Below are 26,733 nucleotides of genomic sequence, written 5' to 3' on the forward strand. Positions count from 1 at the left end.
AGACCGTCTGAAAATCATGACCAAATCATATTAATTATATAATTAATTATGTTACAATTATGGAAAGGGGAAATTATGATGTAATCTTCACGCTAATTAAAGACTGTGCATGTAAAGGAAATCATATTTAGGTTGTTGTCCTGGTTTCATCTACTCCTTTTTGGAGTATGGCCCCCAGAATGCTTCTCAAAAGTTAAATTCAATTTTCAGCTTGGAAACCTTGGTGGGCCCCTGTTTTATTTATACCAGAAACTACAGCGGGCCGACTGTACAGTATGTAGCATAGCATGGGGATTAAGATATTCAATTAGGATGACACTCAGATTCATGTTCCCCACTTGTCCATAGAGCTCACTAAGGGATATGGGGCCAGTAACTCTCTTTCAGCCTAAACTAACTCACAGGGTTGTTGTTATGGGGAAAATAAAGAGGAGATGCCTCCATCATGAGTTCTCAAGAGAAATCATGGGGGACAAATGCAATAATGAAATATCTTGGTAGTGCAGTGCACGAAATGGCAGTCCATGTCACGTCGTTGGGCAGACATTTGGCCACCTACTTTCATCTTGATATCTGCTCCACACTTCTCTGGGAATAAGAGGCTCTAGTTGAAGCATAAACCAGAGTTTGTCGCTTTTCCATGGAGAGATCCCATGGTGGTTTGTAAGGAAAGCTAGTGGGTTATATTGGATATAATTCTGGAGTAGGACTGAGGAGATCCAGATTCAAGTCAGGTAGTCCTCCTTTAGTGACCACAATTGGGACCAGCAACTCCACTGCTAAGCACCGTGCTTGCTAAGTGAAACATCATGTGACTGCAGTGGACTTATGACCTTACTTCTGCTTTGGTTGTTAAGTGAATCACTGTGGTAGTTAAGTGAGACATCACATAGGAATGTGGGAATGTGGGATGTAGGAATTGACCTTGGGAGACGGGGAAGAGCCACAGCCGGGGGAATGGTTAGACGAGAGGCAGCTGAGCCCGCAGAAGGAATGTGGGCCTGGCAAACATCTCAGAAGGGGCCCTCCTTAGTTTCTTGGGCTGTAAATACAACGGGGGAGAAACCTACTTTCAGACTTGCAAGATTCTGTTAATGTAACCTTACAATAAAGCAGAATTAATCCATCTGGTCATGGTTCCTGTCTGGACACCTCACAAGGCTGACATCAATCTGCAAGTCTGAAAGTTCCCCTGGCTGTGGCTCTTCCCCCAACTCCCAAGGTCATTCCCACATACCATTACATCACATGACCGCGACTTCCAATTTTACTGCTGTCCTCTCCATGGACTCTGCTTGTGAATTCCAGATGGATCCAGATGGAAATGGACCTTTGGGATGTATGTTCAGTATATTTTCCCACTTTATGCTTCAGGATTTCTCTACACCTGCTGTGATTCCTGCTTTTATCATCTTTATTATTATTACATTAGATTTGTTTTTTATCCTGCCTTTTTTTTAAAATATATTTGGTCACCTCAAGGTGGTGAATACACTGAATACCCCTGCCTCCTATTTTCTCCACAACAACAATCCTGTGGTTGGGCTGAGAGAGACTTACTTGGACTCCTTCCTTTTGGTCTCTCCTGTGACTTTTGCTTCAACTGCCACTCTTGCTTCTGGAATGAGATCTAGACCTGGTAAACATAAAAGAAAAAAATAGAGTTATAAGTATTTAATTATTGGTAGCATGAAACCCTCACTTTGCACTCCAACTGTTGGCTTTGGACAGCTCCAATATAGGAACACTGTATACATCTTGACCCTTGAAATAACCTTGTTTTTATTTTCAGTGATGAATTCTGAGTTCAGCAATATTCTAAATCAGGGTTCCCCAAAGTGGCCCATATCCAAGGGGGTGATAAATGGCTGGGGGTCAAAAAGGGGTCAGTAAATGTCTGGAGGTCAGTAGGTGGTTGATAAATGATGGAAGGTCGATTGGGGTCAATTAACCTTTTGGAGTCTGTGTGGAGCTCCACACCCATCCCTAGTCCTAAAGCTGAGCAGCAAGGCAGGGTTACCCGGGGTTGGATGGTCAGCTGCCAGCAACAGCGGCCTTGAGTTGTCTCTATTATGGTTGGCCGCACAGTCAGCCAGATGTTTAGACTGGATTTGGCCTTTTTATCCATCTATTAAGTCCTTCCCAAGGACCTGGGATAGGCAGATGTTGTTGTTTGATAGTCTTAAAGGTATCATCGCAGGATGGAAGCTGTTCCAAGTAAAGCTGCCTTTTGCGATTGACTGATGGTGATTTTGTCAATGCCGATGGTCTTCAAGGGGTACTCCAGAGGTTTTGGGATTGCATCCAAGGTGTCTATTACTATTGGTACAATCTTTGCTTTCTTCTGCCACAGTCATCCTATTTCTATTTGCGGGTCTTTGTATTTTGTGATCTCCTCCTCCTCCTCCTTCGTAGTACTAGTAGTATTTATTAAATTATTTTCATATAATCAATGTTCAGGGGTTGGTGAACTATCTGAAACTTCACAAAGGGGTTGATGAGCTGAGAGTTTGGGAACCCCTGTTCTAAATGCTTCATAATCCGCTGTGCCCCATCCTGTCAGCTATTCAGTGACCGTTCCCGGGAAGTAAGGATCCCAGTTCCCTCCCCTCAACTTTTTAGAATGTGCTGCAGCACGTAAACGGATAATAGGGGAAGATGTTCTTTTCCCCAGGGGAGTAATCAGCGAAGAAGTTCTGTATATGAAAATGAATTCACTACAATCAACTGCAAAGCCATTACTCGCATACAGGTATGCTGCTTTTCCCTTGTGGCCCTTTTTGTGGGCTCTTTCCTTCTTTCCTGCGGTGTTTTGGGGAGGGAAACAGGATTTGGGAAAGGGATTCCTGTAATGGAGCAGCACACAGGGTAGCTGGAGAGCAGTGTATTTCAACCTTGGCCACTTTAAGATGTGTGGACTTCAACTCCCAGAATTCCCCAGCCAGCCTTGCTGGCTGGGGGATTCTGGGAGTTGAAGTCCACACATCTTAAAGTGGCCAAGGTTGAGATACACTGCTGTAAAGGGACAATCGACACTAAGGCTTGTTCTTGCTGCAGCAAAGAAGGCAAAAAGCTCAAAACGGTCTTTCAACAACACAACACAACACAACACAACACCCAGACAACGCAACACAGCATTCACACATATATATTAAAGAGGAGGGCATATAAGAATATTTCAGGGTGTAACCTGGGAACCAAGAATAAAGGGAAAACTTGTTTTCTTGATAAGAAAGGGGAAAAGGATTTCTGATGGAGGAAGGAACAAAACAGTGGAAAAAATCACTTCCTTTCTGAGCAGAGCTGGGGTGCTTTTCCTGATTTGCTGTGATGGAGGATGGCTTAGGTTTTTCTTTTTTTTTTTATCAATAATGAGAATGGAGCACTGTAGAGGGAAAGGAAGAGAAAAACAAAAGAGGAGTTGCCCAGTTGAGCAGGAATCCTTCTTCTCTTCTGACTTGCGGGATAGTTGAGGACCATTTTTATACTTTTCATTTAGCAGATGAAAAGAATGTCCTTTAGCAAATGTCTCAAAATGTAACGCTTCTGTCACATTCAGCTTCAGAATGAGTTGGGTTTGTGTATAAACCATCCTTCATCCTTCCCTTTTGGCTTAGACTGGAAAATTCGTCTGGGGTCTCACTTGGTGACCCCATCTTGGCCTTAAGCAACGTCTGCAGTTTTATAAATGTCAGTCAGAGGATGAGAAGCGGGAGTGCCTGCCTGGAATGGTCTGCAGGGCGTGGTCAAAAAAGTCAACATGGGGCCACAATGGTGAAATTGAAGTTCTGCCTGCTTTTGTGTGTGTGTGTGTGTGTCAACAGGCAGAGTTTTGATTACACTGTTGTGACCCCCATTTTGACTTTTTTGACCATGCCCTTCAGATGCTCCTGAATTGGGAAGCATTAAGAGAGTTCATCGGGAAATTTCCAGGACGCAGGGAGACGTCTTCACCCAACATGTGTGAGACCTATCTGACAATTGCCTTTGTGGTTGAGACATAGCCATCAGCCAATTCTATTCAGCAAGCCAAAGCTTTCTCACCTCCTCCTTTACTTCCATAGCCACATATGACCACAGTGGGGTAAAATGCAACAGTCAAGCTGCAGCTGAGAAATATTTTCCACCAAAAAGGATTAGAAGCTGTTCCTACTTGGATTGAAATATGTTTCTAATGCTTCCTCAGTTCCTAATTCTTGTTTTAATTTTAATTTTTTATGAACTAATTAAAAAAAAGAAAAGAAAAAATACACAAAATGATGAAAGAAGGATAAACTCAAAAAAGAAACAAAAATGTACAGGGCATATATTTCCAGACATACATACATTGATAAATGGAAGCCATGATTTGTTACAGTCATCCATAGCTAATCTGCATTAATCAATTTGGCAGGCCACTGAATAGTTGGAGCCATATGTTTATTTTTCCAATGCTGAACAGTAAGTCTTTTGGCTGTAAATAAGGTACAGAAAATCCTGATTCTTTAAATTTAAACAGTTCTTGCTGCAAGATGAGAAAAATGCCATTTTAAGGGCAGACAGAGAGTATAGTGTTGGAAGAAGCAGGGAAAAGATATATCCTGGTATGTGAGAACAATTATTAAAAAAAGCATGAAGTATAATAGAGGAGACACAAAAATATGCACGATAGAATTTAGAATCAAGTTGGGGAATGCTTTTCCTGTGGGCATGAATAAAGGATCTTTCCAGAAAATGTTGAATCTTGGCAATCAGGAGGAGCTGCCAGGCATCTGTAACGCAAGTGTCCTTCTGCTAGATCTGCCATTATCTTGATAAGATTCACAGGTCAGCCATTCAGATGGGAAGGATGAGAGAAGTCTAGATCATGCTTGCTTCAAAAAGCTATAGTTGAGTCCCTTTTAACAAGATTTTATTCATGATTTGGTCAAAGCCAAGTACTGAGTCAACCGTGGTTGAAGGAGGAGGTAACAGTGGGATTAAGCAAAATCTTGCCATTGGTCAGTCTACCATACCATTGGGGGCCAGTTCCAAAGGGAATCAGAGAGAGAGGCAGGAAGAGTGAGATGAAGCAGTTGAGTTTCTTCAGATTAATCAGAGAGTCACATCACTCTTTCTTCAACAGGATGACTGGGATGTGGAAGAATTTATCTCAAAAACCTGCTTGGGGAGGTTCCTCCATCATTCATCTTTCAAGATCCTGTTAGCTACCCTTGTAATCAGCAATGCAATCGTCATTGTTCTCCAAACGGATCCGACACTAGAAGATGTTGGTATACTATGCATGGCAGGAGAACTACTTCCTGCTAAAATGTGGGGGTGGGAGAAGACCTGTGCTTCTCCAGGGATTGTTACACTGGGAATGTCCTGGGTCTTCTGCTGATCTCTGGGCTGCATTTACCCTCCTAACCCCATTTTTGTGACCATGAGTCATACGGAACTTGGATAGCAAAAGATCATTTCAATGGTGTAAGTCTGAATGTTTAATAAAGTCTCAAAATAGGAGACCTAAATCTCCTCAAGACTTAACGTTCTTGTTTTGATTTTTTTTTTTAAAGTTCTCCACCCTTTTCCCAACATAATAAAAAATAAAACATGTGGAGCCCACGAGGTGGAGGAGAGTCTCATGCACTACTGCCCTTGCAGGCTGTTGAGAAACGTGCTCACTTATCTGTAAAAATATTGCCCATCCCTACAATAAGGAAATCATGGATAAAACCCACTGCTGCTCCCTGGTCTCACTAGCATGCATGCAGATGTGGCATTATCATGCAAATGAGGTCAATATCCAGGCATTAAAGGCAAATTATGACAACGTTCAGTTATAAAAATGGAGGCATGCAAATCTCTTTTTGTTCTTCTTTTCCTCGCATAGAAATATTTCGGCTTATTCTCTGCCATCGACACGATTGTTCTGTCTTTTCTAATCTGTGAAGTCATTCTAAACTGGTATTATGGATTCTGTTTGTACTGGAAGGTGAGAGCCAGCTGGCGTGGTGTTTTGTCTTAGGTTTTAGTCCAAAGAACCAGGGCCCCCCAACTGAATCTTAGGGCAAACAGATACATATTGAGAATTAAAATAATTCTGAGCCCCTTTTTGCCATGCAATGCAAACTGGGGAGCGGCAGTTGGGTTGGACGCTCAGAACAAATGCAGATCACCCAATCGTCCCATAGAGAAGCTTACTCCGGCTTATCCGAGTCTTTCTTAATTGTAGCACTGTAATTTAGGATGGGTAGGCCGTTTCATTGTGAATCCCCCAAAGATCATTGGCAGATTCAGAGCCATCTTCTATCTGCTGTAGGTCTCTTCCATAAGGCTGTGAGAATCAGGTAACTCTCCTACCTGCCAACAAAGGAAAATCTGCCTCCAATGAAGAGGAATCCCAGTCTGATCATCCTCCGTGTGGTTCGCACGGAGGCAGTTTGCAATCCACAGGGTGGGAAATAGAGGAGAGGGCTTATCCTAAAGCAGAAATGGGCAAACGAATGCCCCTCTCCCCTGTTGAAAATTGTGCTGAGGAAGCCGCTGGTATGAGAAATGGCTGCTAGTCGCTGTTGCTCTGCTGTAACCAATGTATGATTGATGGGTGGAATCTTGGTGCAGAGGAAGAGAATGCTCCATATTTGATAGCCTCCTGGGTGTGAGACATGGAATGAATCAACTCCTCTAAGGTATTCTTAGGCAGTTCTATCTAGGTCCCCAGGTGTTGGATTGCTCCTCCCTTCCTTCTAATTTGGATCTGAAATTCCTGGAATTGCCTTACTCCTGGGACTGCAGAATTGGAAGAAGCTTAATCCTTTCAGATGCCTAGCCTTCATTTCATTGTTTTTTCATTCTTCTCCCCCTAAACAGGATGGCTGGAATTTCATCAATTTTTTTATTGTACTGTATCTAGCCATTGGATTGATCATTCCTATACTGGATAATGAAACACTTTTTCGAATGGCCAGGTAAGAACATACATAAAAATGTAAGATGAGCTGTGCTGGATCAGGCTAAAGATTTGTTTAGCCCCTGTTCTGTGTCATCCAGTGGCCAACTCAATGTATCTGGGAAATTCACAAGGACAGACACAAACAATCTCCTTAACCATTACTCTTAGCAACTGGTATTTCATGCTGTTTGTGATTCAGAAGGTTCTCAACCAACTTCCAGCTTCCTTTTATTCCCAAATAAAGATACATCTTATATTCTTCCAGATGGACTGATCCAATTTAGATTTGGAAGAGTGCCAAACTGGATGTCAGCAATGTACAGGCAGGAACCATAGCCCTGTGAAAGAGCACATGGTCTGCATGCATGGAGACCTCAGGTTCAGTTCCTGGTCTTGTCTGTTAAAAAAAAGGATCAAGCAGTAAAGGATTCTTGAAAGACCCTGATTAGAGATCTCGGTCATCTGTTGCTAGTTAAGGGATGCATTCTGGGTTTCACAATACATTGAACCATAAACTAATCTAATGACCTGGATTCAGAAAACATACTGAGCCACAAAAAATCTAAGCCAAGTCAAAACTAACCAAGCTTAACATGCTGTACAAATGCAACCATTAGGTTTGTAACTAGCCTAATAACTGTATGTTATGTATGCATAGACTCTAGAAGATAAAATTGGTCAAGAAGCCACAAAGCCCTGCAAATGGTTTAATATGACAGGTAAATAATAAACAAGGGTTAAAGAATGTAATCAAAAGAAGGGGACCTTCCATGCCTGGTGTGACAAGATTGGGACAATAAGCGCCATGTTAGTCCATTAGATGGACCAACAATCTGATCTAATCCAAGATGGTTTTCCTGCTAGGTTCCAAAACATATAATTAAGATTTTGTGAGCTTCCTGTTTCTACTGTACAGTATAATACATGATTGTGGATTTCAGTGCACTATCTGTTGTGCACACTGGATTAGATGAAATATTTATTTATTTATTTTTCAGATTTGTCACCGCCCATCTCACTGCAGAGTGACTCTGGGCGGTTTACAGTAAAAACAGGACAAACATGAATTAAAATAGATAAATATTAATTCATTAAATATGCTACAATAACAAATGTCCTATATAATACTTCCAAGAGGCTGATGTGAATTAGGCGTTGATAAATATGAATGCCACGTCTTCTGTTCAACTGGAGTCTGTGCTTCCCTCACATTGTCTTGATAGCTCGTTTCAACTTAATGGTTGGATTCTGAAATATGGCCATTGGTTGAGCTGGTTGTGACAATGGCAGTTGAAATCCAAAACATCCAGAGGGCATCAGATTGGGAAAGGATAACTTAAGAGGAAGCATTCCTTTGAGCTGTCAGCTTTGTGTACGCATATACGGACACATTTTCTTTTTTCCTTCCAGAGTCATGAGGCTGATGCAAGTTTGTACCTTGGTTAATGGCCTGGCAAGGATGTTCCAGGTGATCTTGCAGTCCATTCCTGACATGGCAAATATCATGATCTTACTTTTTGCCATCATGCTGGTAAGGTGCCTTCATCAGATTTCCTCCCCACACCCCAAGCTAAATTCTTTTATTTGGAAATGAACCGAGACCTTATTGGCCCCGTTTCCTTTTCCTTCAATTTCATGGGTTTATTTATTTATTTATTTATTTTCCTATGGTTTTCTTTTTACTTAAATAGTCAGAAAAAGGTAGGTTTGACTTCTCCAGGGTTAAGCATTTGACTTCTCTGTGTCAAACTTGGAGATTTCTCCAGAATTCTGAGGACCTAAAGCTGACTTCACATGTGCAAGTTGATGACCTGGCTATGTGAATTGGCCATCTCAGGTACACCGAGATCAAACCACAGCATTTCCAGTAGAAGAGATCAGATAGCAGGTGATGTAAATGGAGAATTGCATAAAGTCCTAATAGATTATCCTTCCCCAATGTGATGTCTTCCAACTTGTAAATTTCTTCTTTCAGAACTGCTAACTAGCAATGATGGTTGGGGATTTCTGATGCTGAAATCCAACATGTTTGAAAGGCACTAGATGGAAGAAGACTGGAACCAATCAAGATGATTTATTTATTGATTTAAATAATGTATATGGCTGCCCATCTCACAGCAGTAACTCTGCATGGTATACAAAGATTAAAAACTAACAATTATAAATCATAGTCCATTATGCCCAAGGTAAATAATACAATTCAACCATGGCTTCCGTATACATTACAAATTATGCAGTAAGGCAAATACAAAAATGTAGAATATACTTTCTAAAGTTTACATCAATAAAGACTGCAAATCAGTTGGAGAATAACAAAGGGGAACGTCAAAAATGAAATGTTTTTCTATACTGTTTTTAGGGATTTTTTTTCCTCTTGTTTTCCTTTCTTTTTTTCCTTTCCTTGTTAATATTTATAAACAATAATACAATGGAGCCTTCGTTACGAAGCTCAAAAATTCCTATTTCTTTTTTCCTTTTTAATATTATAAAAGCAGCTTAATGCATGTTGCTTGGTATCTTTTATTAATGTTAAGTCGAGCACAATTACATATTGGTAATAATTATCTGTCCATCTATAGACATTATCATTTTTGAAAATATATCTCTGTTTTAAATAAAAATAATAATAATAATAATAAAAAGTACATCCCAGTCATAAAACCACGTCCACCACTGAACTTGCCTTACTGCCAGGCCCAAGGTCTTCAGAACCTTACAAAAGGCGAACAGGGTCCAGATCCAGCTGGAGCCCTATAATCACATGCTTTTCTCTACCTAATGTTGAAAGCTTCTGATCATTCTGGATCTCTGGTAAGAATTGTTCTGCCCTTTTCCATAGGGTGGAAGAAGAGAAAAGAGAGTGGCTGGAAAAGAAAAGGAGGTATCACAGAGAGAGAGAGAAAAAAAGTCTCTCTAGCCTTGCCATGAATTGCTTGGTTCGGTCATGGCAAGGCTAGAGAGACTTTTCTTTTCCAGGCACTCTCTTTTCTCTTCTTCCAACCAATGGGAAAAAAAAGAAAGAAAGGAAAACAAAGAAGAGAAAAACATCCCTAAGAACAATATAGAAAAATATTTCATTTTTGACTTTCCCCTTGGTTGTTCTCCAACCAGTTTGCAGTCTTTATTGATGTAAACTTTAAAAAGTATATTCTACATTTTTGTATTTGTCTTACTGCATAATGTGTAATGTATATGGAAGCCATGGTTGAATTGTATTATTTACCTTGGGCATAATGGACTATGATTTATAATTATTAAGGGCAGAAAGTCCTTAGCAGAAACAAGAGCTGTGTCCCTCTGGAGCAGGTGATCCTGCAAGTGTGAAAAATAGTCTGAGGAACTATATGGCCATTTCTTATATTTTCTCTTTCTTTCTTTCTTTCTTTCTTTCTTTCTTTCTTTCTTTCTTTCTTTCTTTCTTTCTTTCTTTCTTTCTCTTTCTTTCACTTGTCCTTTTCAAATTCAAGGGAGAAGCTGTCTCCCAGAGAACTGGTATTTTTGCACCATCCCTGCTGTGTGTTTTTGCAGGTCTTCTCTGTGTTTGGAGTGACTCTCTTTGGAAGCCTCGTCCCAAAGCATTTTGGGAATCTGGGAACGGCTCTGTATTCTCTTTTCATCTGTGTCACCCAGGATGGGTGGATTAATATTTATAATGACTTTGAGTGAGTAATTTTTTTCTATATTTAGCTGCAATCATCATCATCACCATCACCACCACCATCACCACCACCTTTCACACACTCATTCATTCTTGCTGTCTCCTTCCACCACCATCTTAACTTAGGACATTTAATTAAAAATGAAATTGATATCATGGACAGGACTGATGAAAGGCATTTGGGACTGCTCTCTCTGTACCCATGGGTACACGTGCAGAAGCTGTTCAGCCTCACTTGAATACTGACAATTGGATAACATTTCCATTGTACCTTGAGATACCTTGGGCTGGTGGCACATTTGGAATTTTGAGAGCCCTTTAAACCAAAAGTTCATAACTGAACTCAAAAAAGGACAAGATCATGGCTCTATAATTACACACACCCACTCAGACAACCTCCTACAGGATGGAGAAATGGTCCCAACTGGAACCTTATGTCAAAAGCCCAAATAAAATATAAGTATCACTTGAAGTCATCACTTCAGATGAATACGAGGATAAAGTGACAAAGTGAAAGTGAAATGAAGCATGATTCAAGTAGCCCTTGAATTGTAAACTTGCCCAAAGGACTCAATGGTCATGGCTGGCTAACACCCCATTCCCTAAGATTACATTTCACCAAGGTTAATACAGTATGTGGGGTAAATTCTCATGCAGCTTCTGTCTGCAACTCTTTAAAGCATCTTTCTGAATCACATGGCTACCTTTTTCAGCCGCAGTACAGTTCTGGGAAAAGGTACATTGGATGTAAGAAACGTTGGGAAACACAGCCAACATATCTAGTTTGGAGGAGTCAAATGCAATGATGGGATATACGCAACTCTTTTCTCCAATGGAAAGAAGAACAGAAAGGCTTTGTGGCCATAACTACTGTCCCCATCCTGCCTTGTCTCTTGAACACCTCCCTGTCCATAAGGATAAGGCTGGCCCTGAACCCCAGGGGGATGAACAAGCATGACTCAGAGCTATGCTTCCTTGAGATGGTTCCAAAGGATTCCTTTAATGACTGCTTGTCTTCTTTCCCCTACAGAAATGAAGGCCTGGCCTTGGAGATAGGGGGGGCCCTCTACTTCTTCATCTTCATCACCTTTGGAGCCTTCATCTTTGCAAATCTGCTGGTGGCTGTAGTGACCACCAACTTGGAACAATCTATGACTGAGTATAATGAGAAGAAGCAGTTGAAAACTCAGCTCTTTTCCACTACAAGCTATGCTGGATTTGATGTGAGTTCTTAATGCCAAGATTCGGGGAAGCTGAATGGGAGAAAATGCATTGAAGTTAGGGCAGTGTGCCCAGTCTCTAGACCCTGGAAATAGCATGGGAATATGCAGGGGCCAGATCAGGCAAATGATCAGCCAGATGGGAGACAAATGAGAACTGGTTAATTTTGCAAAGCTGGAGGTGGGGGGATATTTTTCCCAAGTGAGAAAATGGTTCCCTTTGCATTTAATTTTATTTATTAAAGCATTTGTATACTGCTTCCCTTTTTAAAAATGTGGAAGCATTATTAATATTCCTATGAGTGGAGCTTCTGCTGGGTTTTAATGCTGGCCTAGTAACCACTCAAGGAGTGGAAAAGAATTTAGCGAGAACCAAGTTTTGGAGTTACTAGTGATTTGTCCTTCCGTGTCATACCGCCTCCAAAATTCCCCACAATTCTCCATGGGGGCTAATAGCTTTTACTCAGGGGCTGTGTCCACACAACACTCTTAACTAAACCAGGGACAAATTGTTGAATGGGCATCACATGCAAAGTTTGACAATTCTCACACCATCAGTGAGAAATGAAATAAGAGCTGATCTGAACATTGCAGAAACCAAGGACATATAGAAACAGGCCAGATTACACAGAATAAGCTGGCAAGCAGTCTGTCAAGGGTGAGGAAAAAATGAAACACAAGTGGGCTTGAACATCATTTCAAATATATCAAGCTAGTTCTTGAATTGCAGGAATTGCTGCAGTTCTTTTGGTCACGGTTCCTAATTTTCTTCGGTAAATGTTACTGGACGCAAGTCCTTTGATTTCTTATGAGCTGGCCGAAGTGATTCTAGCCCTGCCTACCAGCTGAAGGCTGATACTAAGCTTGGCTAGTTTTAATCTTAATTATAGGTTTTTATGGGTATGATTAGTGCGTGTACCCAAGCACAAACCCAGAAAATGCATGAATGAAATAACCAAATTGCCTAATATGTGACATATATACTTTGACCTATCATGTAAATAACTCCCAGGCAATAGCATTCATGCAAACCAAGAAGCAGGGGTGGACTTATATTTTAATATTTTCAAAATGCTCTTTTTTCCCATTGGCTGTCAGGTTTGGTAAATAGGCTAGAAGAGGGAGATAGGCTGGAGGTTACACTGTGGAGGAGCTTTCCAACCTGTCATGTAACTGATTTTGCCACATCCAGTTCATTCTGCGCAGAAGCAGCTCACCAAATGAAGGGGCAGCCCTACTTCACAGTGTTGGGGTGAGTTGAGAGGGCTGCCTAATCATGTGGGTTTTTGAGCAGGATGGCACTGATGACGACTTCGCTGCGTCCCAGTCAGAACCGGTGCATATAAAAGAAGTTATGCAGGGAACACCTATGGTCCATCATCAGGAGTTGCTCAGCTTTGGCAATCTGGCCAATCTGAATGAGAGTACTTGTGAAGATCTCTGCCTTGTCCTAGAAGCAGTCCACGAGAACTTAAAGGGATATCAGGAGATCCGGGATGAACTGGAGCAGTAAGTCCTACCATTTGTCTGCTTTTTTCACCTAAGAATGGAAGCTATTCTAATTGCAGCTAGCAACAGTTGCCGATAGCTTAATCAGACCCCAACTTGATTACTACATTGAGTTGTATGTGGAACTGGACATAACATGATCTGTATACCCAGTAATTATATTTGGTTAACCACCGCCTGGGGTTTGGTAGATGTATGAACCCAACTAGGTTTTATTTGATTTAACATTTTTACCATGAGCCATCTTAAATACCCTGGGCAGGAAGCTGGGGTATGAACTGAAAAAAAAAATAACAGTAATAACAATAACTTCCAGATCTATAACTGCACTTGACGCCTTACCTTTCTTCTCTGCCTATTTAAATTCCCTCCCTCCCTCCCTTCCTCCCCAAAGGGGGATATGTATTTTGTTTCTCTTTTGTGCTTTCAAGTTAGTTTTTGACTCCTGGTGACTTCCTGCATTAGTCCCTGCAGTTTTCTTGGGTAGATTTCAGAAGTGTTTTGCCCTGGCCTTCTTCTTCCTAGGGCTAAGAGAGAGAGACTCTGGCTTTGTGCTTCAGGCGGGACTAGAACTCACAGTCTCCTGGCTCCTAGCCTGATGGCTTAACCACTACACCGAACTGGCTCTCAGTTTGAAATCTATAAAGATCACATATTCCAGACCAGGATACTAAGAACTACAGACTACTGTAGCATTGACTTAGTTAAAAGCCTGAATGAACAAATAAGTTTTAAGCTGGCACATACAACTTACAAGGGCTGGCAACAGTTCTAACTGAAGAAAGAGAGAATGCCAAGATTGGGGCACTTCTATCAAAGATTCACCTTTTGAGTTGGCTAATACTTGGCAAATATGGCTTCATCAAGAGAACACCTCCCATGGATCTTAATGACCAGGCTGTTATCTAGAAGAGAAGACAATTCATCAGGAATCAATATCCAAAATGTGTAGGGTTTGATATGTCAACATAGCTCTCTTAAATTTGGCTCAATAGTAGTTTGGCAACATCTTCAAAAGAAGTGTGATGCATTCACAATGCATTTCCCCTTCAACAGCCTAGCCATTACATTTTGCATTAGCTTCAGCTTTTGAGCCAGCTTTAACAGCAACTAACCTCTAAGGAACCTTTGGAGAAGGGCTAAAGACTGTTTTGGCCCCAGTGGTCAAATTGGGTATGGAGTGCTGTGTTGGAGGTTACAAGTGGGTACACACACACATGTAGATTAATATATTTAGCCTCTCCCCCCCAGGCCTTTTCTGATGGGATGGTAAAGGGCAAAAACACCCTGGATTCCACCAGGAAAGTAAAGGCTGTGATCATGTCATGATTGCACTGGGACCATTGGAAACACTGAAGCATCCTGCTCATTCTAGAAATCCCTATGTCTTTATTTCCTTCTTGCCATTAGTTCCTGGCTAATAGTAGTACAGGTGACCTATATTATCCATTGTTATCTGTAATTTTGCATACCCACAGTTGATAAATACAGACCAGACCTTACTATCCACAGCAAAGAATTTTATGTATCTCTGTGTGTGGTTCTAATAGAAGGATGACTTTCAGAGTGGTTTTTTTTTTAAATACAAATGATGAATGGCTTTTGCACATGCATGAAATATGTTTTTTCAAGGTCTTATTATCTGTGGTTGTTTGAAAGGAATGGAACTTCTATGAATAATGGGGACCACCGGTTCTGACACAAATTGGTAATGATACTAAAATGGACAGTGGGGGAAGTAGGAAGAAGCTGGAGAGCAAGGACAAGTGAAAGGCAGCGATCAAGCTCCTTGAAAAGCTTGGTTTATGAGAAGGAAGCTAGCCACCTAAACTCAGTGAAGGAAGCTACCTATAGGAAGAGGATGAGGAAGTAACTTCTCAGAGTGGGGCAAAATCATAAAGGCAACCCTTCAGGAGCTTCCCCTCTGCCCAGTACAAGAAAGGAAGGAATAGCATAAAAATAAATGTAGGATGATAACCTATCTTTAATTGTTCTAGATGTAACACTGGTTTTAATCCTTAATTTTGAATTTTAGCTGCCTTGAATGCTCGGAACAAATAGAGAGGAAGAATATAGAATGAATGACTGAATGAATCCTCTCTGATCTAGCGGGAAACCATGGAGGGTGGAGGGAGAGGGGTCTTGGGAAAGTTCAACAAGAATGCAAGCTTGCTCAAAGGAGAACAGGACCACGGCCAGCTCCCTAGGTGTACAATATAGGAAAGGTACTGTATCTGGAGAGAAAGCTTGCTCTGTTCTTTTTGCCATGAACTCCAGTTAACTGAGTTAGTAGTTGTGCTGATAAGATTAATTTCTATACATCAAGTTCTATCTCTTTTGTAGACACTTTCAAGTTATAAGAAGGGCATGCCCCAGTGTTGATTCCAGCTGACATGAGATCTGCTCCTAGTAGTGGGGTAGTAACTGAGAGATGCCTTTTTGTTAAATAGATGATCCTGGGGAATGAGTCAGAGGAGAGGGACAAGATTGTCTACTCCAGACATGCAAGTGTATTTTAAAATGTCAAAACACTGCCCAGGGTTACAGGTTACCTGGTGGTGAGGAATGTGATTCACAGAAATCATCTCCAGGTTTATTTTATTCTGGGCTTTGGTCTCCACAGAATAGTCCAGGAAGTGAGGTCCCTCAAATTCAACGTAGAGCAGGAGCAAGAGATTGTTCTACGAAGCATCCGTGGGGCCAACATTTCAGAAACTATGTTTGCCGATAACATTCATACAAAGACTGGTGATGTTCTATCTATGTTGATGAACCTGGAGAAGGTATAGTTTCATCACTGTGTCTTAAATGACTGTGTTGGGAGCAAGTAATTTATCCATTTAGCCAGTCAAGAAACATTATTCAACAACTGATACTTTGAGCTTACACATTACACTAAAACTAGTTATTGAATTAACTCATCTTCTAGATTTGCACATGTGTTGAACCACTAATTAACTGAATGGGCTTGGAAACTGAAACCAGAAATTCAAATGACATACCAGGGCCCCACCCCACCCCCTAGTTAATGCTAACCAGCTTTAATGCTGTGCTAATGCAGGCACTAGGTTTATAACGTACTTGGTTTAATATGTTGTGTGAACATGACCATTGTGGCTTGAGAATAAAAAATGCAGCTATACTTTTCATGCATGCATATTAACTATACTATCCTGGATTCCTTGCTCACCTTTCTTTTCTTGGCTCTCTTCCTTGGGCAGTCACACATGCTTGACAAGGAGTACCAAAAGGGAGTGGTGAAATCAGCAGCTATGAGAGCCCGACGGCAGTCTGTGGTTATAGTAAGTAGAAGAGTGGCTGGAATGCCCTGAGTTGAATTCACATTGGCACAAGTGAATTATGTACCAGGCAGATAGTCCATGGGCTGGTGGCAAGAGCTCTATCATGAATCTATCTTCATGTTTAGTTCCTAAAGCAGTGTTAAATGTCCTTTTGGTGACTGGGGGCTACACCTTACTTTTTTAGGAGAAGGAGGGCCATGGGTATCTCCTGGGGGACAAATGATATCACATGTATCATCACATCAGAGACACAGGATAACATTTTGGCTTCTACTGGATGTCGGTGGCAGGGGCCACAATGGGTGGGGAAATAATTCAAAGGAATAAAGCACTTCTGTTTTTTGCAGGGGGGAGGAGAATCTATTTTTTCTCTTTTTTAAACTATATTGAACATCTTACAGGACTTGCATTACAGATGCTGTATTTTCTGGTTCAGAATGGTGGGAAGGAGTGTCGCTGATTGTGGTCAAAGGGAGCTTTTGTGGGTTGTAAAAGGAGATGGGGGACTGCACATAACTCTGAGAGCATAAGGTCTCGCCTGGTCTTGTTCACCAAACAGTATATAGAGACCATGAGAACTCAAAGGGGTAATGATGATGTACTTTATATTATGTCCTGACATCTTGTGTTCTCTGTCTTCCTACCTTGCAGGCAAATGAATCTGCAAAAAAATCCCGCCGACAAACTTTGGTAGGAATCTTGTAGGACTGACTTTTGGAGTATTTCTGCCTTCCTCCTATTGGTCTTCCTCCTGTAAAAAGCCCAATGAAGCATGGTGACACAGCAGATAAGAAGCTGTCATTTTTTCTACAACCAAAGGCAGACAATGGATGGATGGATGGATGGATGGATGGATGGATGGATGGATGGATGGATGGTGCTGGTTTTTCTTACTGAATTTTAGATTTTGTAAGTCACTTGGAGTCACAAGACAGGAGTGTGAGAAATGTACTTTTTAAAATAAATGGATGGAAGGATGGATTTTGGAGAGATTGAGTGTAAACCTAGAACCTAGGAAATGTATAAAAGAGGGGAAATAGACAGTAGCATCTGAGACCGAGATTCACCCACCCACCTAGCCCTTCCAGAAAAGTCTCATGTGTATCTGTGCCCTTCTTCTTAGCCACTTGTCAACTTCATCTGCATTATTTCTCTCTTCTCTAGCCAACAGGATCTGACAAACATCACAAGAGCTTGGTAAGGCTTTCATGGAGAGACTCTCCCTTCAGTCTCTGTGGGAGAGACCTACCATGCCTAGATCTGAGGGATGTGTAGTCTCTCAAAATAAATGTTCCAGGAAGTTCATGATGACACAGAGGGATTTTTCAATTTGTTGAGTTTAATTGACTTAAACTTGAGAACACTGAGCATTGATTCACAAAGCTTTTATAAATAAAAAGCTGTTCTTGGCCTTTGGAGGGACTCTGAGAGCCCTACCCAGGGTTTTCGGTTGAGGAGGGACTCCTCCTCCTCCTTTAGATTTATAGCCAGCTTTCTTTGAGGAGCTCAAAGTGGCTTGCATAGTTGTCTCCCCTCCCAGAATAACTGTGAAATAGGTTGAACTGAAAGAGATTGACTGGTCTAAAGTAACTCATGAGCTTCCATGGTTGAGGCTGACTAGAACCTGGGTCTCCTTGTTCCTAGTCTAAATGCATCACATTGGCTCTCAGGGATTCACATGGAGCTTGGATTCTCCAGATAGGCATCTCTGCTTTACAGACATGTGCCAAAAAACACAAGACATGGATTGGAAAGCATTCTCATATATATGGTAGACACGGGAAGGAGCAAAGGAGAACACTTCTCATTTGCCTTCCTTTGCATCTGCCATCTCAATCTGGTACCTTCTAGATGTGTTGGATGGTAATTTCTATCATCCTTAGTTCTGAGATGGAGGAGACCTTCTGGATAAAGACATAACCACACACACTCCTACTTGAATATCCCTCCCTCTTTTCTCTCCCATTTGCTTCTACTCTTACATTTGCCTGAATTTATACAGTGCACTTAACCTGGTTAGAAAATTAATCCGTTTTACTGGTTTGCGCAATGCATTAAACTGTAAATAAACCAAATGGCCTGGGTTTATACAATGTGTTAACCCACCAAAAATGTACCCAAGGTTAAAGCTAGATGTAGCATATTGAGCACACGCAGCTATTGGGTTTGTATCTGATCTGACACAGCTATAGTTTTATTGTCATGTTTGATACTTTCTTTGTTTCTTTGCTTCTGTAGGCAATAGGAAGCTTTCTAGAAAAGGTTCCTCGCCGAATAACTTTGGTAAGATGATAGTAGTAATATCTCTCTCTCTCTCTCTCTCTCTCTCTCTCTCTCTCTCTCTCTCTCCCTCCATCCACCCACCCACCCACCCACCGGCACATATCCACATACAGTGTATATTCTCCAAATTACTTAATGCTGCTTGGCTCCTCTTATGCAAGTTTGACGGAGGTTTTTGAAATTGGCAGAGGTTTTAATGTTTCTTAGTTGATGTGCAACTGTCTAAGATAGTAAACAACAAAAAAGGATGGTGGAATACTAGGACGACCCTTGGCTGAAAGCTCATTATCCAGAAAGAGGAGGAGGAGGAGCAGGAGGAGGAGCAGGAGGAGGAGGAGGAGGAGGAGGAGGAAGGCCTATATACTTTGGCACACATTAGGTATATATAACTGTTATAGCAGATGGTGGTACCTCGTTGAATTTGGCTAATCTCAGAAAGGCTAAGCAGAGTCAGACCTGCTCAATACTTGGATGGGAGACAACTTACAAATTGGAATGCCAGGGAGTACTTCATCCAAGTCTTTGCTGAAGTCAAGATATGTCTACAGCAATTCCACAATTTATTAAGGAAGTTATTCAACAGAGAGAGAGAGAGAGAGAGAGAGAAATAACAGATGTGGCACAAATAACAGCTTGACACAATTTATTTTTGAAAACTCCATGGTGATTTTTGGAAATTACCACATTGACTAATACCCAACATTTGCTTAGATTCCATGCCTATTCTATTGTCATATTCAACTAAATCTGGTTTTAAAAAGAGAGAGGGAGAGAGAGAAGGATGGGTCCTGGGAGAATAAAACAATGTTGGCCTCTCCATACTCTCTGTGGCTTTTTAGGTAGTGTGGTTTTGAGGCATACTGTGGTGTGTTTCAGAGAGGAATCCAGATTGTTCATGAGAAGTTTGCTCCTTCATTCCATGTGCTTGTGCCATGTTTGAAGAAGAGTAGGCACAAGCAGTGATACACATTTGACACTGCATTTCTGTTTAGGAGTGGTGGGATCTGTGGACATGGCAATCTCCAGGGAGGGGCTTTTGGTGACAATCCCAATTTTATCTTCCACACTGAGTATATGGGGTGGGGAGAAGTGTTTACAAAGGGATACTCTAACACAATTAGGGTGCAACAGGTATTCTTCAACAACTCAGTTTCCTTCCTCACCATTTTTCCCCATCTTTTTCCTTTTTCTATCTGCTAGCCTGGAGGAACTGCTAGCCGAGATACCAGACCTCAGTCAAACTTGGTAAGACTATATGGGAGGAGAAAAGAAGTAAAAATAAAAATAAAAATCTGGGGACCCACCTTTTTTCCAAATCCTCTAAGGACTGTAGAACATCATCTGGCAATACAAAGAAGTCACCAGACGTAGGGCTACATCTGTGGCCGTGCCAGGGCAGGTGTTTGTTGGTAGTTTCTGCCATTTAAAAAGTGATCCTAATTCATCTTTAAAAATCGGCCATTAAATTTCAGCACTGTGATCTTCGTGTGGCCTGGGAGGTATTGGTGGGATGGATCTAAGAATCATGTGTGAGCCACAGGTTGCCTATACTTCTTCCAGACACAGAAGAACAAACATTGGGTTTTGCTCAGAGGCTGCATTTTTTTTTACTATTATTCTTTTTTGGCAGTGGGGGGCTGAAGGGAGTGAAGAATGAGTTACAATGATATCATAAGTGCATGTGAACTAGCATTTTCAACCTTTCTCTCTCCTGCCCCCATCTTTTTGAGGCCTAAGGGAGAGTTTTATTTTTATATATGTGTTCACCTGGTTAACACATCCATGTCCATTAATTTCCCACTGAAAATGGCCCTGGATTGGTGCTGCTAATTTTCAGTATTTTGTTGTTCATTTTTTTGGTGGTATCTTCAATGACCTATGATTAGTTCCCACAACACCCTTTTTTAAGTCCATGCTTATGAATGACAGTTGTGGGTCTGTACTGTGTCACTTCAGATTGTGGGTGAGCACTCATGTGTGATTGGTTAAGGTGTTTCTCAACCTTGGCAACTTTAAAGTGTGTGGACTTCAACTCCCAGAATTCCCCAGAATTGAAGTCCATACATCTCAAAGTTGCCAAGGTTGAGAAACACTGAGTTAGACTAAGGCTAGAAGGATCCAAGTTCAAGTCCTCAGCCATGGAAGCTCTTAGGGTGATTTTAGGTCAATCGCTATCAAGCCTACGCCACAAAATTGTTGCTGGGGATAAAAATGGAAGAGGAAGGGGCCTGAGCTCCTGGAGGGAAGATGGTATATAATTATAAGAAGGGAGGAAGAATCATAAAATCATTGAGTTGGAATGGACCTTGTTGCTCTTCTAGTCCAATCTCCTGCTCGCGCCAAGAATCCTCAGACCATCCAGACAAATGGCTGTCCAACCTCTGAAAAATTCCAGTGTGATGGAGCACCCACAACTCTAGGAGGCTGATTGTTCCATTGCTCAATAGCTGTCATGGTCAGGAAATTCCTCCTCCTTTCAAGTTTGGATCTCTCTTGGTAAAGCTTCCATCTGCTGGTCGTTGGAGAAGGAGAATGCTTGCTTCTAGCAGCAAGTTCAATTTCCTGGAAAGCAGGCTTGGCTACCTGCATGGAAGCTGGATTGTTTCCCTTGTGGTAGACAAACTAAGGCTTGTTCTGCTAGAAAGCGTTATGGTCCAGTTCCTGTTCCACCATGGAACTTGGCTGGATGTAGAAAGGCCATACACAGTGTGACAGAGTATTCACCATGCTACATTAATTCTGGCTAGTGGGAAGATTACTTTTGATCATGTAATTGTCAAGCAGGATTAAATAGCTTGGTTCTTGCACCATAAAAAACTCACAGTGGAAGTTTGAAATTACAGATGTTCTTAGATTGTCCTCCAAGTCAGAACCATCACCTGATTCGTATTTTCTTCTTTGTTTGTCATTCTTTAGGTTGAAACCCCAACGGAGCATGGCAAAAAGCGTAGGGTGAGTGCGGTAAGTCTAGAACTGGCCTTGGCAACCCTTGGCCCATGTGTTGCCTGTAGCATAAGGTACCTATTGCATCCTTTCAAAGAGGGCCCATTTTTCCGCTAATGAGAAAAATGAGTACCACAAGCCCCTGCAAAGCTTAAAGCCTTGATTTTACTCTGTTGCCCATCTGAACAATAGAAGAAAGGATCCACCTTTTCAGCCATGTCCATATCAGTGATGTCAGAACATCTGTGCCCATGTCCTCTGCACTTCTCAAGTCAGGCCAAAAGTCATCATGCAGCCACCAAGCTGAATATCTTACTCACCCTTGTAGGAAATACATTAATTCTATTCAAAATCAGAACTGGCCACAAATTTCTACTTTCTCTGTTCTTTCTCCACTCTTTAGCCTCCCACCTCTAGTGGCTCTACAGACCAAAGCCAGAGGCAGCGAGAGAGCACGGTAAGATGTTAGAAGTCTGCTGCACAGACTGTTGATATTACTTAAAATCCCATTTCCCACTTACACTGTACTTCCTTATTTCTTCCCCCAGTCTGGAAGTAGCACAGACAAGAATCGGTACAAGAAGAATCAGTAAGTCTCCAGAAGTTTATATGAAATATGATTTCATTCAAAATCAGAATGGCCAAATGATTGATCTTTTCTGTTTTCTTCCCCCCAGCTAGCAAGCAAATCCAGACCAGAAGCACTGGGTGACCAAGGTAAAGCTTTAGAACAGAGCTGGAGAAATCAGTACTTATATCCCTTCAGGGCTGACACTGAAGGATGCTGGGAACTGTAGTTCAGCAACATTTTGGAGGCTCAGAGAACGTCTGCTCTAGGAGCTTCTTGGAAATGTTCTCATTTTATTCATAACCAGGCTAGCTCTGCTGATTTTTTCAATGTTAAGTTGTGCTGTGACCAGAATGGAAACACTTAAAAAAAACCAGCTACCAGAAGCCATCTTTCATGTGTAGCCCCATATACTCCTGGGACTTTGGGTTACCCAATTCTGGCTTAGTATTATTTGTGGATTGGCTTGTCCAACAAACCATGGATTAAAAAGTGGCTTAGCATGATGTGCAAACCAGTCTCCCTTTCTCCCACTTGCTTAATGATGGGATTATGCCATTTTCTCCACTTACATAGTCAACTAAACCCTAAGTTAACAAAAAGGCCTCGGTTTGCACAACATGCAAACCCACTTACCAAGCTTAACCCCAATGAATTGTAGGGTCGGTAATTGACCTGGTTAAGCAAACCATGCAAATCAGCTACTAGGGATGCAGACCAACAATCCTAGTTTGAACAATGGCCCTGCTGTGGAAGGATCATGCTAAAGGAAAAACCTTGGCAGAGTGACCAGAGAGTCTTTATGTACCGTACTGAAAATTTGCTATAATATTGCATTACTCTGGGCACTGGTATCCTTAAATCAGAGGTGCACAATCATGTTTGGTTCCACAAATGCATTGCTCTTTAAGTGATATATCAAGGAAACGTGCTTCAAAAAAAGGGTGAGCCTGGGCAAAAGCTAAACTTGGCTGAATGAAAACTGACATAAATCCAATAAAATTAATTAAAAGCTCTGTTGGCTCTCATGTATTCAAACACTTTCACCTTCTGTCATGTTAAAGCAGTGTTGTCCAAACTTGGCCACTTTAAGATGAGTGGACTTCAACTCCCAGAATTCCCCAGCCAGCATGGGGAATTCTGGGAGTTGAAGTCCACTCATCTTAAAGTGGCCAAGTTTGGACAACACTGTGTTAAAGAATTGACAGCAACGTTTGGAGAAATGCTGCTAGCTGACAGCACGGAAAAGTCAGAAGAGGGCAACAGCTGGCCAACCTTGTCCTCACAAGCTAAGCTGGTTCAGTCCTAGTTAGTACAGATAGTCCCTGGGTTATTTAAGCCCTGACTTGCATAAATTGGACTTTACACAAGGGGCATAAAATCAGTGGCTGCAGTTCTGCACATGTCCAAACTACACCTTCCAATGTATGGAACATTTAGCTTGGAAGGGAGCCCTAGTTTAACCCAAGGACTGTTGGTACCTGGAGAGGAGACCAGCAGAACATGGCACAGAAGTGTTTGTGTGACACCAGGAGCAAGAGCATTTTTTATCATGAATATTGTAATGGTATGTGGGAATGAGCTTGGGAGACAGGGTGAAGAGATGCTGGCTAGGTGTCAGGTTCAGCCCAAAGAACTCCACGAGACAATGCAAATACAGTTCTGTTGCGTTTATTAGCTTCCACCTCAAGACAGAATCTCCCCAGACTGAACCCTAGTTCCCAAGCCAGCCAGCCACAACACCGTGAATTCCTTAGGGAGGTGCCAGCCTCATCTTCTTGAACTTCCCACGCTCCTGTTGGGAGCTAAGAACACGCTTATCTCCCTGAGCCTGGCCTTCATAGGTCCATTCCATCACACTAGGGAAAGGTCAGATAAGAGACAGCGTAGCCCGCAGCTGGATAGTGGCCAGGGCAAGAGGCTCAGAAGGGACTCTCCCCAGTTTCTCAGGCCGTAGATTCGTACTTTCAGACTTGCAAGATTCTATTAATGTAGCCTTACAATAAAGTAGAATTAGCTCATCTGGTTGTGTTTCCTGCCTGGCCTACCTGGTATGGCTGAGATATAGAGGATACTGGATGAGTACATAGTTTTAACTTCACCCCAGGGACTAGATCTTAACTCGTCAGTGGTTCGCATGATAAACCAAAAGGAGCTTCAGTTATGACAACACATTATCTAACTTAGGTTTCATATATTTCTTTGTTTCTCCAGCCCTCCTAACCAAGTGAGACCACTGATAGGAAGGTAAGACCCTAAAGGCATACCCTGCAGATCACACAATAGTGACTCTATTCCTCCTTTTCAGCCTTAAATCTATACTATGCGGTAACAAAACAAGACAGGATTAATATGGGAAATGTCAAACTGGTAAAATGAATTATAACTTCAGCTCATTTCAGCAAGGCAGAAAATTGTCTTATTATGACAAATTTTCCAGAACCTTTGCTCATGCTGTTTCCCACCCATCCCTTGGGCATAATCTTTTTCAGTTTCAAAACTCAAAAAATGGAAAATTAGCTAGTCTGGGGCCTGGTTGGTTCAAATTTTTTTGTTATGCACTTTTCCAAAACAGTTTTTCATTTGTGTCTCAGATCAGCACAAGATAATCAAAAAAGTCTAGTTGGTGGCTGTGACTACATCATTGTTGCCCCCTCTTTTTTTACATGCAACTCATGCATGACACATGTCAAAAGGGGTGGAGCTTTGATCACAGGTGCCACCCTGATTTTTTTTTACCCCTCCCTGTGGATGCCCCTGGTTGCAACACGCAAACCTGTAAAATATAAAATATGAAAAACACCTGGAAGGTAGCATTATTAGCACAAAGCTGTAATGTTATAACAGCAAGATCCCTATAAAGAAGTTCTGGTTAGTATTAATACTAAACCTAAACATGCTGAAGTACAAATACAGTATAGGATATAGAATGAAATACTTTGACCACCTTGTAGCTAAGTAAGTACTATACAAGATGGCCCCTTTCCATGCATGAGGATTGCTCTAAAATTCTCTTCCATCAAATTGAACAAAAACGTATAGAAAAAAATGTGGGGGGATTTCTTTGCCTGACAGTAGTTAATACAGAGGGATGTTGGGATGACCATGACAATTCAACCTGGGCTTACTGAAGACTATGCACCAAAAACCAAGAAAGGGGAACTACAATTAGCTTTGCCCTGTTATAATTTAGACATAGACTTAAAAGCTTTATATTTAATTGTGTACATTGGTGTGCGTGTGTATATATATGTATGTGTGTGTATGTGTGTATATATATATATATATATACACACACACACACACACACACATATACACACACACACACACACACATTGATACAATATCACTAAAGATCCTAACAATCCAGTCATCTTTGCACAAAGGGTTTCTTCAGATCAAAGCCCTGCTAGTTGCATTTGTCTATGTGTGAAGCGTGGATAATTTTAATCTTGGCTGGGGTTTGTGGCTTATGGTGTTATGTTAACCCAGCCCTTCTAGTTAGGTTTATGATTCAATTCCTTGTGTAAACACCAAAATGAGATAAGTCAGTACCTAGATTAAGAATACGGTGCAAACGGGGTCAGTGTTTCTCTTTTAAGATCAACAAACAAGTTAGGAAAGGTTCTCAGATCACATCTTGATTCACTGGCATCAATTTACATGTGCTATTAAAGGCATCTTTCAATCACTCTTCTTTAATTAGCTGGCATCCAGATCTTGTGAAACAAGCTTAAATGACTTTAAAATAGGATTACTCAAAAATGGGTACCCAAATTAGTTGGAGCTTTCCCTGGAGAGCTGAAATCATGGGCAAATTGATATTAGGAAATATATCTCTGCAGCTATTTAGAAGTTAGGTCATTTAGATAAAATAGATTAAACGTATTAGCCTGTGGATCCACTTAGACGCCTATAAGCTTCTGAACTAACATCATTTATTTTTTACTACCTACAGTATCCTGGAAAACCTGGAATTTGAGAAGAGATACATCTGTAGCCAAGACCTCAATTTATTGTATTATTTCCATTTCATTTTATTGCTTTGCTTTGATTTATCTGACTAACTTGCAAATTGCCATAATAGCTGAAGATCTTGGGTGACACATTTATTATAAAAACAGAACAATAAAACAACAGGAAAAATTACATAAAAAGTATCAAATAAGGACAGCAGCAACGACGTTTTAGAAACAAAGGATAAACATAAGTAGATGCTGTTAAGCTATCCTATCACTTGGGGATTTAAAAACAAAAAGCCATCTTCAAAGGCACCAAGATGTTCTTTGCCTGGCATTGAAAAGTGGGGGAAGTGGGAAGGGAGGACAGGTT

The 26,733-nt window shown here is 41.3% G+C and overlaps 1 protein-coding gene across 1 annotated transcript; it reads left to right on the forward strand.

Moving 5' to 3' along the window:
- The first annotated feature begins 4,689 nt into the window (after positions 1–4,689).
- CATSPER4 (cation channel sperm associated 4) lies at positions 4,690–26,473 on the forward strand. The gene is made up of 20 exons (XM_088140229.1): positions 4,690–4,758; positions 5,105–5,248; positions 5,855–5,956; positions 6,835–6,932; positions 8,327–8,447; positions 10,445–10,578; positions 11,605–11,797; positions 13,089–13,303; positions 15,927–16,086; positions 16,525–16,605; positions 17,257–17,295; positions 17,770–17,802; positions 18,844–18,888; positions 20,089–20,133; positions 21,805–21,849; positions 22,235–22,288; positions 22,380–22,420; positions 22,509–22,548; positions 24,614–24,646; positions 26,360–26,473. Exons 1-18 carry the CDS (start codon positions 4,690–4,692, stop codon positions 22,510–22,512), a joined length of 1,623 nt encoding a protein of 540 aa, XP_087996355.1. The 3' UTR covers positions 22,513–22,548; positions 24,614–24,646; positions 26,360–26,473.
- Positions 26,474–26,733: the final 260 nt, after the last annotated feature.

This window comes from Python bivittatus, unplaced genomic scaffold (assembly GCF_059951505.1).
Source record: "Python bivittatus isolate LINGU-HERP-01145 unplaced genomic scaffold, Pbiv_v1 ctg000310_np1212, whole genome shotgun sequence".
NCBI lineage: Eukaryota > Metazoa > Chordata > Lepidosauria > Squamata > Pythonidae > Python > Python bivittatus.

What these genes read in the sequence shown, in the direction of transcription:
- CATSPER4 (XM_088140229.1), top strand. Translation starts at nt 4,690, where the DNA reads ATGAATAAAGGATCTTTCCAGAAAATGTTGAATCTTGGCAATCAGGAG. An exon ending in ACACTTTTTCGAATGGCCAG is followed by an intron (nt 6,933 to 8,326) that starts GTAAGAACATAC and finishes TTTTCCTTCCAG; the next exon opens with AGTCATGAGGCTGATGCAAG. An exon ending in AGAGGCAGCGAGAGAGCACG is followed by an intron (nt 22,289 to 22,379) that starts GTAAGATGTTAG and finishes TTCTTCCCCCAG; the next exon opens with TCTGGAAGTAGCACAGACAA.